General features: G+C 39.2%; 1 protein-coding gene across 3 annotated transcripts; it reads right to left on the bottom strand.

Annotated features, from left to right (window-relative positions):
• Positions 1–8,231: 8,231 nt before the first annotated feature.
• On the bottom strand, positions 8,232–16,027 carry LOC147329918 (bactericidal permeability-increasing protein-like). 3 transcript variants are annotated; one of them, XM_086291330.1, is made up of 17 exons: positions 15,459–16,027; positions 15,309–15,383; positions 14,198–14,308; positions 13,991–14,105; positions 13,757–13,888; positions 13,517–13,672; positions 13,340–13,403; positions 12,942–13,002; positions 12,772–12,863; positions 12,494–12,670; positions 12,352–12,411; positions 12,108–12,275; positions 11,956–12,023; positions 11,829–11,871; positions 11,691–11,754; positions 10,324–10,400; positions 8,233–10,176 (listed from the first exon to the last, which is right to left on the bottom strand). In XM_086291330.1, the coding sequence occupies exons 3-17, from the start codon at positions 14,298–14,300 to the stop codon at positions 10,138–10,140; spliced, it is 1,419 nt and encodes a 472-aa protein (XP_086147456.1). In that variant the 5' UTR covers positions 14,301–14,308; positions 15,309–15,383; positions 15,459–16,027; the 3' UTR covers positions 8,233–10,137. The 3 variants fall into 3 exon arrangements, with proteins under 3 accessions (XP_086147458.1, XP_086147456.1, XP_086147455.1); XM_086291332.1 differs by lacking the exons at positions 15,309–15,383; positions 15,459–16,027 and adding an exon at positions 15,188–15,208 and having other exon boundaries at positions 8,232–10,176; XM_086291329.1 differs by having other exon boundaries at positions 15,309–16,027.
• Positions 16,028–16,523: the final 496 nt, after the last annotated feature.

Below are 16,523 nucleotides of genomic sequence, written 5' to 3' on the forward strand. Positions count from 1 at the left end.
GAGGGAGAGCGAGAGCGAGAGAGAGGGGTAAGAGAGAGGGAGAGAGGGGAGGGGGGGGGGGGGAAGGGGGGGGGGGGAAGAGGTTTAGGGTTAAGGGTCAAACCAATATAGGATTAAAAGTGGTTAGGGTTAGGATTGAACTCAGGGTTGGGCTTCAGGGATAAGGTTAAATCCAGCGCAGGGTTAGAACTGGTTAGGTTTAGGATAAACCTCATGGTCAGGGTGCTCCAGCAAATATATACAGAGACAGGTGGAATGACGGTAACAGCGATGATGATAATGATTATGACAAGCATAGCAACAACAAGACAGTAATAATCGACAAGTATGTACATTGTGTGGACTTTATGTCCTTTTAAAAACTTTTTTCATTCAACCCCTTAGGGTGTACAGTGTCTAATTTGGCAATCCAGACTCTTTCAGCCTTCCTCCTCTGCTGAGCTGTCCATCTGGGATTTGCCTGTGTCACTGTTGCTCTGACAGATTCCCAGCCAGGTGACAGGAAGTGTTTCACCAAATGTGTGTGTGTGTTCTTTTTTCTTAACACATTGTACCTGTGCTGGGTGAATCTGGTCAGGAGTGTGTTGCCTGTCTCACCAACATATTGGATGCCACATTTGCTGCAAGTAATCAGATAAATACAGTTCTTGGAGCGTGGAGTACCGTTACATTGTGAGTGGAATACATTTCCGTTTGAGAAGCTGCGCAACCATATTTGGTGCTTAAAAAATTGCCCCTGGTCTCTGAGTTTGGGCTCAGAGAGAGGTGAGAGTTTTGCCTTAATGAGGAAATCCCTCAGGTTTCTATTCCTCCTAAAGGCAGCTATCACCTTATAATCACCCAGCAATTGGGTTTTCTGGACAAGATCTTGAAAGTTGTTCTTAATCACTCTGATTAGTTTGCACGTTGATGGGGCATATGTCAAAACCACTGGTAGAATGGGGGTTAAATCAATGGGTTTGGTCTGTAGGAATGATTTAAAGCATTTCCTAAGGAAAGAGCGACAGTACCCTCTAGTGGTGAGAGCTGAAAATAGAATTTTGGTCGCTGCTCTGAAATCAGTCCGCTGGGTGCAAATTCTGTGAAATCGCAATAATTGGGACTTAATTAAACCAGCAAAGGTATGTTTCGGGTGGAAGCTTGTTTTAAACAACAATGCATGTGTGTCCGTGGGTTTGAAAAATACTTTGATGTCCAATTTGTGGGTCTGTGAAAAATTTGGGCCTTTAAAGGTGGTTGTGTCCAAGAAGTCAATTGTGGAGTTGCTAATTGTGGATTTAAGTTTAATTGAGTCATTGTGATCATTCAGAGTGCTTAGAAACGTTTCAAAATCTTGTTCAGAATGAGGCCATACTCCCCAGATGTTGTCAAGAAACCTGTAGTAATACAGTGGTTTTTTTAATACATTTTGCCAGGGCTGCAGTTTCCCATTCAGCCATGAATATGTTGGCATATGCTGGGGCAAATTTCTTGCCCATGGCTGTCCCTTTTATTTGTAAGAAGAAGTCCCCGTTGAACTCAAAGTCATTTCTCGTGAGATTGATTTCCAATAATTGTAATAATTCTTTTTCTGGCCTTTTCTTGTCTGGATATTTATGGAAAATATTCCTAATGGAGTTCATTCCCTCCTTAATGTCAATGTTGGTGTAAAGGCTGTCAATGTCAATCGAGAAGAGAAATGAGTTAGGGGGTACCTCTGCCTGTTTCACCTTCTCCACAAAGTCATATGTATCTTTAATGTAACTATCATGCTTTGTGGACAAGGGATTTAGGAAAAAGTCCAAGTATTCTGCTGTGTGGTAAGTTTCACTTTCACAGTCAGATACGATGGGACGCCCGGGGGGCACCTGGAATGGTACAGACCACTTTGCCGGGTCTTTGTGGATTTTGGGTAGCAAATAAAACAACCTTCCTCTTGGCTCAGAGGAGCCTAATAAATAGTTTTTTTGTTTCATATTAATGAATTTCTTTTGATAAAGATTATTAATTATTTTCTCCACAATAGGCAGTGTTTCCAAATAGATGGGTTTCTTCAATTTTGAATAGTATGTTGTATCATTTAGTTGTCTGTAGCCCTCCTGTAAATATTGATCTCTGTCCAGGATGACCACAGCACTTCCTTTGTCTGCCGGTTTTATAATTATTTGTTTGTTTTCTCTTAGCTCTTTTAGAGCTTTGGTTTCATCTCCCTTCAAATTGGGTTTGATGCGGTCAATGTGGAAATGATTTTGAAAATATTCATAATCAGCTTTCACCAAGGTGGATACCTCCTGTGGAAGCTGACCCAAGGGAGGAGACCAATCAGATTTGGGAGTGAAAGGCTGGGGTTCTGTGTCAGACTTATCCCCATAATGTATAGCCAATTTGACCCTTCTGTGGTATTGTTGGATATCGTATCTACATTGTAACAGGAAATTTTTATTATAACCTTTTGTGGGAATGAAATTAAGGCCCCTACTTAAAAGGGTCCGCTGAGCAGTGGAAGGCTGAAAGTGTTTAGATAAATTGATAACACCACTACTCACCCCCTCCCTATTCGCTGGGCTTATGGGGACACCACATTTACATAGTCACTCCAGTACTCCAACATACACTTCGCTGTCATATCAGTCCAGTGGATATTGTCCTTCTCTGTGTGGAACATTGAAGCAGGAAGAGTAGGTATGTGATTGTCCAGACCTGTAATAAAAGTGTTCAAGTGCAGCAGTGTTTCCTGCTCATTCCGGGGCAGAGCTAAGGAGAATAGTGATGGGTCGTTCGCGAACGAAATGGCTCTTAGAGCCAGCTCTTTGACGTGAACGACGAGAGCCGGCTCCTTATCGCGAGCCGTCACGTGGGTTTTTTTTTCTTTTCTTTCTCTCACCCTCTCTCTCGCACTTTTTTTCCGCTTCACTCTGCATGCGAGCCTTGTGCTTTACGCTGGGCAGAGGGGGGAGGGGCGGTAGTTACACTCAGTAGCACAGGAACAGAGCCAGAGAGAGAGAGAGAGAGAGAGAGAAAGAGAGCCAGGGACAACAACGTGACATTAGAAAGGTATAGTAATCATCCACAACTATTTTCGGTTGCAGATGATAAAGGATTCAGAAAGTTTATTCATGCAGGCCCATATGACAGAGAATGTGCATCTTCTTTTTGTTTTCATATTATAATTTATATTTAATTGTGTTGTGTTTTGCAGTGTGTTGTTTTCACTTTAAATTTGTAAAAGGAAACAGCTGAAAATTTAAATAGTTTAAAGTTGAAATGTGAATAGTTGATTTTTGTATTATATGATTTATTTATTACATTTTATGTGGCGTGAATAAACAAAAGTATATTTACAGTGGTCCCTAGAGACAAAGCACATACAAACTTCAAATCACGTACGAACTCTGAAGCATGTACAAACTCCAAAACACGTAAAAACACGTACAAACTCCGAAGCACGTAAAAACTCAGAAGCACATAAAAACTCAAAACACTTACAAAAGACAACAGAAGTGCTCCAGGATGCTGGGCGCAGTGTTGAGCTTTTGTTATCTTGTGGCTACACAAGCCAGCAAGTACCAACGACCGGATTTGGTGTGTGATAGTAACAGGTAGATGAACTCTTTTTTTTTTTAATTATTTGAATATATTTGAGTGCCTGTGTATAAATACACAAACAATACACACATGCTTTCAATTGTGTAATTTAAGTGATCTAGTAGCTCTGCTTTGGAAGTTCAGTTCATGCTAGAAATGTGTTTTGGAGTTTGTACGTGTTCTCTAGGGGCCACCGCATATATTTATATATAAACATATATAAATAAAACCACTTTTTTTACATTAGTAATTCCTTTTGTGCATAATTTTATATTATTGTTAATAATAAATTAATTAAAGCAACAAAACAACCTGAAGAGCCGGTTCGGAGCCAAAAGAGCCGGAAATCCAATCACTACTAACCAAGGGGGAGGGTGCATCCAACCTCCTCGGCTGTAATTGGTCCAGCCCAGAGTCGATCATGACCAATTGGCCAATCCAACACCTTTCATTATTTATACCCTTCCAAAAAAAAAAAAAATCGATCGGCCCATAAAAACAAAAAATTGCCAGCGGCCCACCGGGCAAGTGCCCGGTATGACCGATGGCAAGTCCAGCTATGAGAGCCGGCTCTTTTTAGTGAGCCGAGCCGAAAGAGCCGGATCTCTAAAAAGAGCCGGAAATCCCATCACTAGCAGTGTACTCCCCAGTGTACGAGGATACTGCCACCTGCTGACTGAGCGAATGAACCCTATTGTAAACTGAATTAGCGTAATTACAAACGTGTGTTAAATTTGATTTAGTGATAATCGAGTGTGTTTATGCTTTTCTGTGTGAAGAGGATTGTTGGAAAAGTGATGATAATGTCCTCTATCACTGTCAATTGCCAGTAAACACTTCATCTGGCTGCTGAATCTTCGCGTGACATATTATAAAGTCTGTATTATTAACTCTGTCATTAGGCACCATTCTTCTTATTTTATGGCGCTGTTGTTAGGGCTGGGCCATATTATACCGTTCACGGTAATACCGGTATAATGTTAGGCAATGATAGGAAAATGAAATATCGCGATAGAATATGAGTAAAACGCGCATGCGCAGTGCCTTTGTTTTCATACACACATGGCCGATTGTTGAGTGAAACAGATGAACCAGAATTGGTTTGTAAAAATGGTGCAACTTCAGTGATGTGGAACTGGTTTGATGTTTGTCCGTCAGATACACGACAAAGCACATTTTTTTGCAGAACATGCAAGCGGCCGTCGTTATTGTCATATTTGTCGGACTAAGATGCTCTTAAATCTGGGAGTAATCTGGGTCCTAAACCCCGTAACTTCAGGTCAAACAACACTGCAGCATCACTGAGAGTTAAAAACTGTCTCAATTCTTTCATCTTTAATAAAACGATCAGCATTGCTGCTTAACCAGGTGAAACTATGAAGTTTAACTTCCAGACATCCATGAAAACAAAATTTATTACATTTAACGGAGTTAGAAGTTAGCAGGAAGCTAGCGGAAGTTAGCTCGCTAGTTTCGCTAGTTACCTAAGCATGATATAGCATGTTCTGACAGAGATTTCTGGAAAAATTCAAACGTACAGCTCTGCTATCACGTCCAACATAAATGAAGACAGGAAACTAAACAGCAGTGACGTTTGTAGGGTTACTGAAGTTGGGCTAGCTGGTATATAATGATGTGCTACCTGATCGCTAGCGACACAGCTATGTTAGCATAACATAAACAGTGAAGCTGGAGGACGAACACTAACGTTAACTTTTATAAGTGGAAAAGTGTTAAAGTTCCTGATAGTTAGAGACAAATGCAATCGCATGGCAGGATGCTGTAAACGGACCAAACTTCAGTCAGGAGAACAACTTAGAATCCATCTACAATACAAGGTTAGTCATTAATATACTGCAACAACATGGGAATAGAGCAGAATTCATTCATTAATAAATCAATGGTACAGAAGTGGAGGAAGCAAGAAGAATGAGTTTAATAAAGTTTGATTTATCTGACTGCTTTGTTTCGCTTAATGTGCCTTATAATCCTGTGCACCTTATGGTCCGAAAAATACGTAATGCACACTGCAGTTTAATGTTGCAAAGCACCTCTTTATAACTTCAGTGGATATTATACATGGTTATGCTCAGGATATGTCAGCCCATTTCTACTGGAAATGCCTTTTGGTTAAACTTTCAGCAAGGAATTTGCACTGTTACATTTTTATAAAGCTTTAATGTACATAAAAACCAGCTTCTTGTTTAAGTGAAAATAAATGGAAGGTTGCCTTTTTGTGCTAGTAATGTTGTGGAGTTGTATTTTGTCTCGCATCAATTATATCGTCAGTTATATCGTTATCGCAAATTTTCAAATATATATCGTGATAAATATTTTTGGCCATATCGCCCTGCCCTAGCTGTTGTTCAATCGGGGAACACTCTCTGTTGAGGAGAAAAGCAAAAATTTGTTGCGGATACAGATTATCCATTGTTTAAATGTCCCGGTAGTCGAAAAGGAGGCAGAGCTGTTGAGAAATGCTAGGAGCTAACTGGGCGCTAACCGTATCATTCAAATATATTGAATGTCGCAATGTTGGCAAAGAGAGGAAGTGACGCAAGATTTGCGCATGCGTGGTACCGATCGGGTTTCCGGTACGGATCGGGTAGTGACAGTAATAACAAGTAAATAAACATTTTTTTTTTTATTATTTGACTATATATGAATGCTTGTGTATAAATACACAAACAATACACATATGCTTTCATGCTTTCAATTGTGTAATTTAAGTGATCTAGGTAGCTCTGTTTTGGAAGTTCAGTTAACTCTAGAAATGTGTTTTGGAGTTTGTACGTGTTTTGTCTCTAGGGGCCACCACATATATTTATATATAAACATATATAAATAAAACCACTTTTTTTTTTTACATTAGTAATTCCTTTTGTGCATAATTTTATATTATTGTTAATAATAAATTAATTAAAGCAACAAAACAACCTGAAGAGCCGGTTCGGAGCCAAAAGAGCCGGAAATCCAATCACTACTAAACAAGGGGGAGGGTGCATCCAACCTCCTCGGCTGTAATTGGTCCAGCCCAGAGTCGATCATGACCAATTGGCCAATCCAACACCTTTCATTATTTATACCCTTCCAAAAAAAAAAAAAATCGATCGGCCCATAAAAACAAAAAATTGCCAGCGGCCCACCGGGCAAGTGCCCGGTATGACCGATGGCAAGTCCAGCTATGGAAGGGGAGGCAGGAGGAGGAGAGACCCGAGGCAGCCGCCGGTCCAAGTATCAGGTGAACTGAACTTCAGGTAAGAAGTTTTGACCTGCAGTCCATCTGGGTCAGATATAAACCAAGTTTAGATGGAGTTTATTTTCATTGTGCTGACTTTTTACAGTCAGTTACAATAACTCGTACTGCGTGAGCTAGCATGACGGAGTTTCTATACAGCTGTTCGGTTGCTATGATGTTACTGATAGTGAACTTTATTTTATTCATAAGGTTAGTTAGTAGAGTTGCCAACAGCTCCTTAAAAATGGAATGGTCCCTCATTTAGAGAAAATATTACGTTCTTCGTATTGAGCTGAGAAGAGATGCAGTTTGTCCCGGACTTTAGCTAGAATGGAAAAAGACACAAAGCTGGAGTTATTCTGTCTTTACGCTGCACAGCTGCCTCTTCTCTTATCTCCCCCCCTTCTGTTGCTACTTAAATCATGAAACTGATCAATGATCAGCTGATCGGCTTTTCTCTCTTGTTTATTTATCGCCGACTTTGCGCCAGAGACAGGAAACTAGCGGATGTCGTGCTAAACAACAGCAGCACGTTTAAGCTTGATCAGCTGTTGTTAGAATTTATTTAATATTAATTTCTAGTATCAGCTGATGTTTGCTGGAGCCACAGCTGTAAAGCTGCTGGTCATGATATCGGTTTGGATATGTGGTGAGAGGGAAACATGAGGATGAAACCAGGAGATGTCCTTACTGAATCATCAGAGCTGAACAGGTGATGGAGAAACAGGTTTACCTTTTAGGTGACATGAATGAGTTGAAGGGAAGTTATGAACTGTTTCTGAGAGACAAATAACACCAAGATCCTTTTCTAAGTAGCTGACAGCTGGTAACTGTGCAGGGGCGGGTCTAGCAAAGTGTTGCCAGGGGGCCAGGTAGGGCATTAACAGGGAAAGGGGGGCACAAAGAAATGCTTTTCTTTCTTATTCTCATTTCAAATATTTAGCTTTTATTAAATAATTATCTGAATCTTGCGAACAAAGTTTTTATCTGACGTAAAATGTATAGAAATCATAAATATACCAAAAAGACAGTGTACATCACTGTCACAACAGCATTTGTTTTCATTCAAAGGCTTTATGGCTTTAATACCTGGTGGGCCGGTCTGTAGTGAAAATGCCCAATTTTTTGTCCCAGTCCAGCCCTGCAGGTTATACTGGCAGTGTCACCATGCCAGCTGACTGTATTTCATCATCAGCCAGTGTTGTTCCTGACTTCAACCTTTACTTCTTTCTGATATTTTTATATTTGAAAATTTTTAGTTTCAGAAAATGTATTTAAATTTTTGTTATATTTAAACCTGTCATGCATGAATTATGACAACCTCAATCAAGATTTTTTTCTTAAGTATTTTTATTCATCTTTAGGCATGAAAAAAAGACTACATTTTTTAAAATGTACTTTTCGAAGAGTTTTTTACATGTCCACTTTGGTGGACAACGTGTTTTAATTTATGAAATTGACAAACGAGTGCACATCAGTGTCTAATGTAGTGGTTTATGTGCAAGTATACCATCAACACTGATACAAATACAAAAAAACAGCCTTTGAATAGCTGTCCACTGTAGTGACCACAATGAATGAAAGGGTTAAAATGCTATTGATTGTATTTTATTGATGCAAGCCTTTAATCTCACTTCACTTTATTTTGTGACTATTTTAAGAATAATATAAAATATGCATTTCTGTTATTATTACTTTTCTATAATTTTACCAATTTAGGGGAAATAATGACAAAAGATACATGACTATTATAAAACAGACTGTGAAATTACTGCAAATTACTGTAAATATACCTACCAATTGACAGTCTATTAATACTTTCTGATGTTACATAGCCATAACAACACAAAATTACATAACATAGAAGTTGATTAACAAGCAAATCTATGTAAAATTACAAAAACATCTGCAAATAAATCATCTTTATTTACAGGTGCAATTTTTCACGTTATTGTACATTCGACATGTTAATTCACGTCTTTTTTGTAATTCAATGATATTTCATGTATTTAAAAATAACAGGAAATTTCTGAAAAAATATATTTTAAAAAGTTCTGGTAAATTACAGATTTTGTTTACAGTGTAGAATGCCTGTTGAAACATGTCTGGTAAAACACGATGCACAGTAATATGTGTGTTAATGCAGTTTGAAACCTGCTAATGCGCTCTAGTGTAATAGCAAATTTCTTCAAGAGAAGGACAGAAAGCTTCCTGCCTCTGTGAACTACATAATAAACATGTATTTCTTTTGAGTTTTTATATTTATATATATAATTATTATAATTATTATAAACTGTTTGGTGCTGAATATGTAAATATATTTGATTCATTATGTGACTCTGACTCATTATCGATTACTTAGATTAAATATGTCAGAAAGGGAGGTAAGGCTTGCTAACACAGTGGTATAAAAACTATTGTAGATCAGTGAATTTATTAACTGCTAATTAGTGAAAAACTGAGGTTTGTCTCTGTCTTTCTGTCCATATTCACACATCTGAGTTTCCCATTGTGACAGTTTTTAAAGTTGTGGATAGAAGTGGGGGGCTGGCCTTATGCCATGTGTATTGTGGCTGTGAAAGTTATTCATATGAGTTGATTTATTTGGCGCGAGAGGTGGAGATGTTATTAGAATGGATGTGTGCTTTAGCTCAAACCTAAACCCCCCAAACTTGACTCTTTTTTAAAACACTAACTTTCTATGATCAGTATTTAGTGATGAACCACACACACCTCAATAACACTTTTATTTTAATGAAACAGAGCAGAAATAAAGTGATCTCAGTAATCTGCATACAGGAAGTTACTTTTTTATCACAGATTTTATTGAATCTGTAACAATAAAAGTGAAATTCCTGTCCAAATGTTGCTTTAACAGGACTGTGTTAGTGTGTTCGATTATTTTGTAACTGTTACAATGTTCTGAACCCTTCTGAAGCTATGGCCATCATGTAGAGACTTCCAGGTTGCTTCACTCACTCAGGATCTTCCTAAACAAAATGGACCACTGAATCATACCCTTGACATCAGTACAAACTTTCCTGATGAGTTTAAGAAAAGATTAGGTCGGTATCAACTGTTTATATACCTATCACAAAAGTTCACAAAATCAATGCATAGAAAATATATAATATATATTTTAAAAATCAAATGATGTCCAAACAGTCATCAGACAGAAGTAATACTCATTCTCATTTGTTTTTTTTTTGTTTGTTTTTTGTTTTGGGGGTTTTAGTGGAATTTCTGCCAGATTATCGTACTCTGACTGTAATTGTGTCTTCATGGAAGGACGCCAGAATGCAGAAAAGACTCCTGGGAGTTTTCAGGAGTGCAGTTCAGCTGAACTGAACATCTGTCCCAATCAGGATGTAGTCCTAGAAGGAACAGTTCACAGCTTTGAGTTAAAAAATCTCTCTTAGAAATGTCAAGATTTCTAATTAGATCTCATGTCATAAACAAAAGCGCTAAGCTCACAAACATGCTTAAACAAACTTATCAAACACATTATCAGTATCTCTGACCTTCAGCACATCAAGCTGGGTGTTCATAAGCTTCATCTTTCCAATTGTGGGCAGTGGGTATCCCTTAGCAAGTTGGGCTGTAAAGTAAGATTCATAATTTTAGATCAACTTTCACAGTTTTATAAGTGGCCTATTGTTAATAGGAAGTACTTGTATTAGACGGCTCATGTTTTGGAATCTATGGATCTACTGCCATCTACTGAAATACAACATTAAAATACACTTTAGGAGGAAAATCAGTGAGTTTGCAAATCCAATCCAGTCATGGAGATGTTCAAGTTACAATCACACATTTCTGCAACTCCACCTAGAAGTAAAAACTTGACCAGATTTAAATTAGGCTTAATCTTTCTTTCAAGGTTTTCTCATAGGGCAGAGTTGCATGTCTCTTTCACTGCATCAGAACAGGGACGGTGACTCTACAGTTTCACTTTGAGGAAGAAGAATCAGTTGCAGGAATCCAGAGTAAGGTGATTGCTGAGGAAAGTTTGTGATTCGAGCACAAAAACCTTTGTGGCTGTTTGATGAGGTGAGAGTGGGCGAACTGTGGAATATGCTAAAGTAAGTTCACTGGTGAATTTCATTCATTGTGAAATGAGTGTGGTAGTCCCTAAATGGCAGCGACATGTTGGCTCATTGGGAAGACTGCACTATCCAACTTCCCTGCTTACTTATCCCAAACAATCTCCAAGCTACCCAGCGCCTCCCGTCTCTCTGTCGCACAGAGACAGAGAAAGAATAGAAGAATACGAGAAGCACAGATAAGCAACGTGGCCACAGCATCTTGCTGATGAACATCATTTACAGCAGCACTAAACCACGTAAGAAGGACCTCTTCTTAAAAAACAAACACATCTCTGCTACGTTGTGCCTACCAGTACCCACACAGTGGATATACATCAGCAGTACATTTCTGGAGGGCTGTTTTACTCAATGCACTGATAATAACGATCCAATGTTTTCAACTACACACCCTGGCAGAGCTTTTGGGTCTGCACCGCAGCTTTTTATGGTCTGTTCTACTGCTGTCCCAAACTGGCTCGACATGAAGATGTGGATTATGCTAGTTGGATAGGCCCAAGAGATTTTTCAAGTAAAAAGTAATGACAATGATTTGCAGGAGACATCATTAACTGTGAAGTCAGGAGTGGTTATTCCACGTTACAGTCATTGCCCAGTGTCAGTATTAAACTCGAGTATTTAAACATTCGTCTGCAAAGCTCATTGTATGCTCTGTGTAGGTCCTTCAAGTTGTTTGTATAATATTCCCCAGGACTTTGGAAGCGTTGAGAAAATACAAATGGAAATCCTTTTTGGAACTTTTGGTGAAAAATCCTCTTTAGAGTTCAAAGTGAGGATGAACTCACCATTAACAGCAGGTATCACCACCAATTTGAGGACCCCTTGAAAGACATTTTCCAGTGGTCCCACCTGTAGGTTAGATGTAGGGTTAGTTCGAGTTGCTGATGATTCAGACTGTTATTGTATAGAAACGCACTTCTTACCTGAAAGTCTCCCACATAACTTTTGTCCAGGGTCAGATCCATTCTGTGCAAATTAGACTAAATTAGAACGTGATGTTCATCTTAATAAAGACCTCTCGGCCCTATTTTTCTTTGCCAGTTAACTCACTTGTTGAGGGTGACAGCTGCAGCCAATTTCATTTCACTGACAAACATACGGGCACTCACGCTGACCTCCTGTCAAGGCAATGGTGGTTCATTTCAGATGGTTTTCTAAAACCACAAAGACAATTTAAAAATCATATCAGCTGGGTAACTTACCAAGTTCAGGACAAAAAGAGGCGACAGAGTAGAGTTGGGCTGGATGGCAAAGGCCGTCACTGTGGTGGTGGCCTGGACTGTTGCGTTGTTGGGCTCAAAGGTCAGTGTGGGGGTTTTCTCCATCTTCACCAGCAGCTTCATCATCAGACCTGGGAACTGCTTAGCAATCTGGCAAAGAAAGAAGAAATTCAGATGACAAGCTACCAAACATTTATACTTTAAATAAACCAAATTGTGTTGTCACCTGTGGGATAAAGGCTCCAAACGTTTTGGTGTTGAGTCGGATTGGAGAGCTTTTTGGTATCTGGCACGACAAAGTGAGAAAGGTTAGAGATCAGTTTGATGCCCTGAAAAGAAGGTATGAGACTCAGGAGGCAGCAGTTTACCATGTCGTCAGTGATGGACAGGCTGAGGACTCCAGCATTGTTGTAGACGAAGGCTGCAGAGTTGACAGTAAAGGCAGACATGCCGATGTACAACATGTTGTTGTTCTGGGGTGGCAGGTAAAAGGCCGCTGGTGAGAACGGAGGCTCCTGATGTTTCCCGATGTTGTAAAATTCCCCCTGAGAAAGAAGACCCAGAAAACAATGCTCCAGATTTTTTAAAAACAATAAAATGATATCTTTGGATTCCTGTAAAAATGTAGTGTTGCATAATTCTCTACCTTCAAGCTCAGATCTATCGAGGACTTTAAAACAGTCGGGGACGATACCATGGAATATTCAATCTCTGCATACTTGTCCACCTTGGCTAAGACTGCATAGAGACAGAAGCTCACTCATGTGTTCATCACCAGTGAAACAGCTGATTGACTAACTAAACAGGATACTTTACCATTGAGAGTTTTCAGCTGAGGGTTTAAATCAGATACTGCATCAGCCACCAGGGGGCAGATCTGCAACAGCAAGTAGTGAAAAGAAGAACTTTATTTTCAGGAAGAAATCTCGAGACAGTGATTTGTATCGAAGAAAGTCATCATTAAAGGCTCACAGTGGCATTTCAAAATTAAACCTTTGGTGAATGTTTCAAACAAAAGAGCAGTTGTGGAAAAAATTAATTAATCAATGTACATGACCAACAGTGAAGCTTGGCACATCTGTAGATGCACCTTTTATATTATATATTCATTCTACTTCAGAGTAAAAGATAATGTGAGACACTGTGCACTAGCAGACACTTCTGGTCAGTTGCATGAGCTGGATTTCTGCTGCAAGTAGCTGATTTGCTCTCACCTGTTTCTGGAGTGCATTGCGCAGAGCCTTATCAATAAATGTTGTGAAGAGATTGTACAGCCAGCTAACAAAAGACAAACAAAAACAATAACAGCAGGATTTAGAGAAATTCTGCCATTTGTCAAGAAAATGAAGTAAAATAGTAAAACCCTTCTCCCTCACAGCTGGGTTTCTCACCTCGCTCCACCATGAAACTTGACCTTTGCACTTCCAACAGTGGCTGAGCAGCTGTCACTGCTGACCGCTGGTCGGCCTGTCTCGTCACTCTTGATGGAGATGGTCGTAGCGATACTGAGACCATTCACATCCAAATCAAAAGACCCGCTGTCCTTTCTAGTAAAATAAAAAGGATATCAGATATTATATTTTTAAGCAACCAAATTATTTTCCCTATAGAAGAGATGTTACCTCACTCACATTATTCGCAGGTACTTGACCCTCCAGTTTCCATTCAGACTGATGAAGGCATCACCTATAGACATTCTGACTCCAGTCCCTGGCACCAGATCCACTGAAGACTTTGGTAAGCCCACATTAACTATGTGCATACTGGAGGAATTAATGTTTTTTTGTTAAAGAAGGAAAAGGACAAAATAACAGTTTGCTACAGAATCTAAACACATGCAAAAGAAAAAAAATCTGGTGGCTTACTTTGACAAACTATACTGAACCTTTCCAATCGGAGACACCTTCTCTGTCCCAGAAAAGTCTGGAATTTTGATTGATCCGAGTTTCTGCTGGATGACAGCCATGCCCAGTTGCCTGCCTAAGAAAAACCAAAGAAAAAAGAATCTGATGAACAAATCCTGGAGAAATCAGTGCTTTTCTAAAAATGAAGCATTTTTACACAAACCTTACCATATTCAATGCCCTTTTCTGTCAGCCTGACCTTTACTCCAGGATTCGTGCTTAAGGTTGTGGGGATGAGAGCCACCAGACCCAACCAACAGCACAGGAACATCTCAGCAGCTGGAAAGGAAGGACAAGAACATCAGCAAAATTCCTGTTTATGCAAGAGCAACAGAAGACAGAGCAGTACTGTGAAGAAAGATTGGAAAGAAAGAAATTAAAGAAGATGTACAAATACAACATTACTGAAATACTATGCAGTGGAGGAGAAGTATAAAGCGGTTTATTTCATGCTTCATTGAAAGAGCTAACAGTCATTGCTTCACATGAAACCACATGTCCCCTGAGAGGTCAGCAGGGTGAGCTTGAGCTATATCAACCTAGGCTGATTGTCAGGGCATAAAGATGGTCCACCATCTTTACCAGCACTGCGTGTTTCAAGCTAGATGTGCATACAGCTTTAAACCAGAGCAGTTACATGCTTTTTGTCTACAGCGTGTCATTCTCCCCACTAAACCAAAATAAAGCTAACCATTTCTAACTCATACTTCACTTTTGCTGCTGACTTTGCTTGAACTTTAGTACACTGCATGTGTGGATGGCAGATCTGGACTCTGTGCAAGTCTAAAATATGATAATGTGATGTAAAGTGTGACTGTCTGAAGAATGTGGGTTGTTTTTGTTGTTTTATTGAAGATCATTCGGTTTTTACAGCCCACACTAGAAACCAAAACCTTTCTTTATACCCAGTGAAAAAAAAGCATCCTCAATGTTGTCAGTTTGGCTCAAGTATGTTTCATGTTTCATCTGAATGCAGATCTCAGTGTTTTCAACACTCAGAGATGGTGCACTCAATACAAACCACATCTGTCTTAACCTGAGTTGCAACACTAGTTTGCTCAACTGATAACAAATCTTTACAAGTCAAACCTTATAACAACAACCAAAGCACACTGAGAGACTAAATATAACTTATTTTGCAGTAGAGTAGCCACGTACCCTTTCAGATTTTACCCTTTGAGAGATCTGTGTTAACTGCCTGCACCATCTGTGTTGAGATTAAGCATTACAACTCAGAAAACATTGCTGCCATATACATTTAACCCACACTCACTCTTACCTGAAGCAACAGTTCGTCCGGAAGACGTAGCTTGCCCTTTCTCAGACGATGTGCCAGCGTAGCCAAAGAGTCAGACTGAAAGAGGAAGAGAATCACATGCGCTCTAATTCACTTACTTAATCAGGAACTGAGCTTCTCAAAGAAACTCACCCAGCAACAATAAGCAAACATGCCGTTTACAATGTCCCTTTATTGAATTTCATTCCACTCCCTTATCATTTCTTCACAAAAGACTAACAGTGTAGAAGTTAAAGATTATCAGAGATTTTAAAGACAGACTAAGTCAACTACTGTAAAGCTTGGTATTGTTTGAAGAACTTTATGTCCTTGAAAGTTTGTCCTCTTGTTTTGCAGGTATGTCTGTGTTTTAGTTCCTTGCATGAATTTACAGTAAGTACCACACAAGAACCAGGCACAACTCAACTTCCCACTTCCTCATCTCATGTTTTTCAAAGAATTATTGAATGTGTTCAGCTGCCAGGCCGGCTTTTTAAAGAGACAAAGGCTGCTTTCCACTCCATCCTTGTGGACTCAGTATCAGTTATCAGTCCCTTGAGTGAATTTCAAGCATTCAAATGGACTCAAAGATGAACTTGGTGGATTTTGGACTCTTTATTAAAGTCAGTGGGATCTCACACAACACAATTTTGGCTATAACTAAAGTATTAATGTGCTTATTGTGACTGCCATAACCTTTTAACTCTCCATGCTATCAAAAAATACTCTTCAAATTGCTGCTCTGAGTAGATAACCACATGTGTTTTTACTGTACTTTTACTGTAAATGCACATTTCGACTTTCTAAAAAAAAAAAAAAAACAGAAGAAGAGACCAGGAAATGGTTCCTCAGTGAAAATCCAGTGTGATAACCACACAACCAAAAAGTTTACTATATCATATTGTTTGGTCATGACGTGCATCAATATTTTCTTTGTCATTTAAAAACCACTGAAATTGCTTCCTGCTTTTTGAATTGCTGTTTATGTTTAAAATACAAAGTCATCACACAGCAGCTGGTCAGTAACTGCGGTTATTGTCTGAAAACAGGAAGCCTTTCACTGAAAACTGACACAATTGTGTAAAACCTTTACAGTGGGAAGAAAACACTCTGCTTGCTGCTGATTGGTGGAGGTACAAAAAAGCAAGGTGGCATCCAGTCAGACCTGTTTTGGTCCACACAAACCAGCGGCTAGTATTATACACAATGATTCGTACG

This window comes from Aulonocara sp. 'chitande type north' Nkhata Bay, linkage group LG5 (assembly GCF_057382095.1).
Source record: "Aulonocara sp. 'chitande type north' Nkhata Bay isolate Kocher_YH1m ecotype deep benthic linkage group LG5, A_spYH_male_GT1.1, whole genome shotgun sequence".
NCBI classification, from domain to species: domain Eukaryota; kingdom Metazoa; phylum Chordata; class Actinopteri; order Cichliformes; family Cichlidae; genus Aulonocara; species Aulonocara sp. 'chitande type north' Nkhata Bay.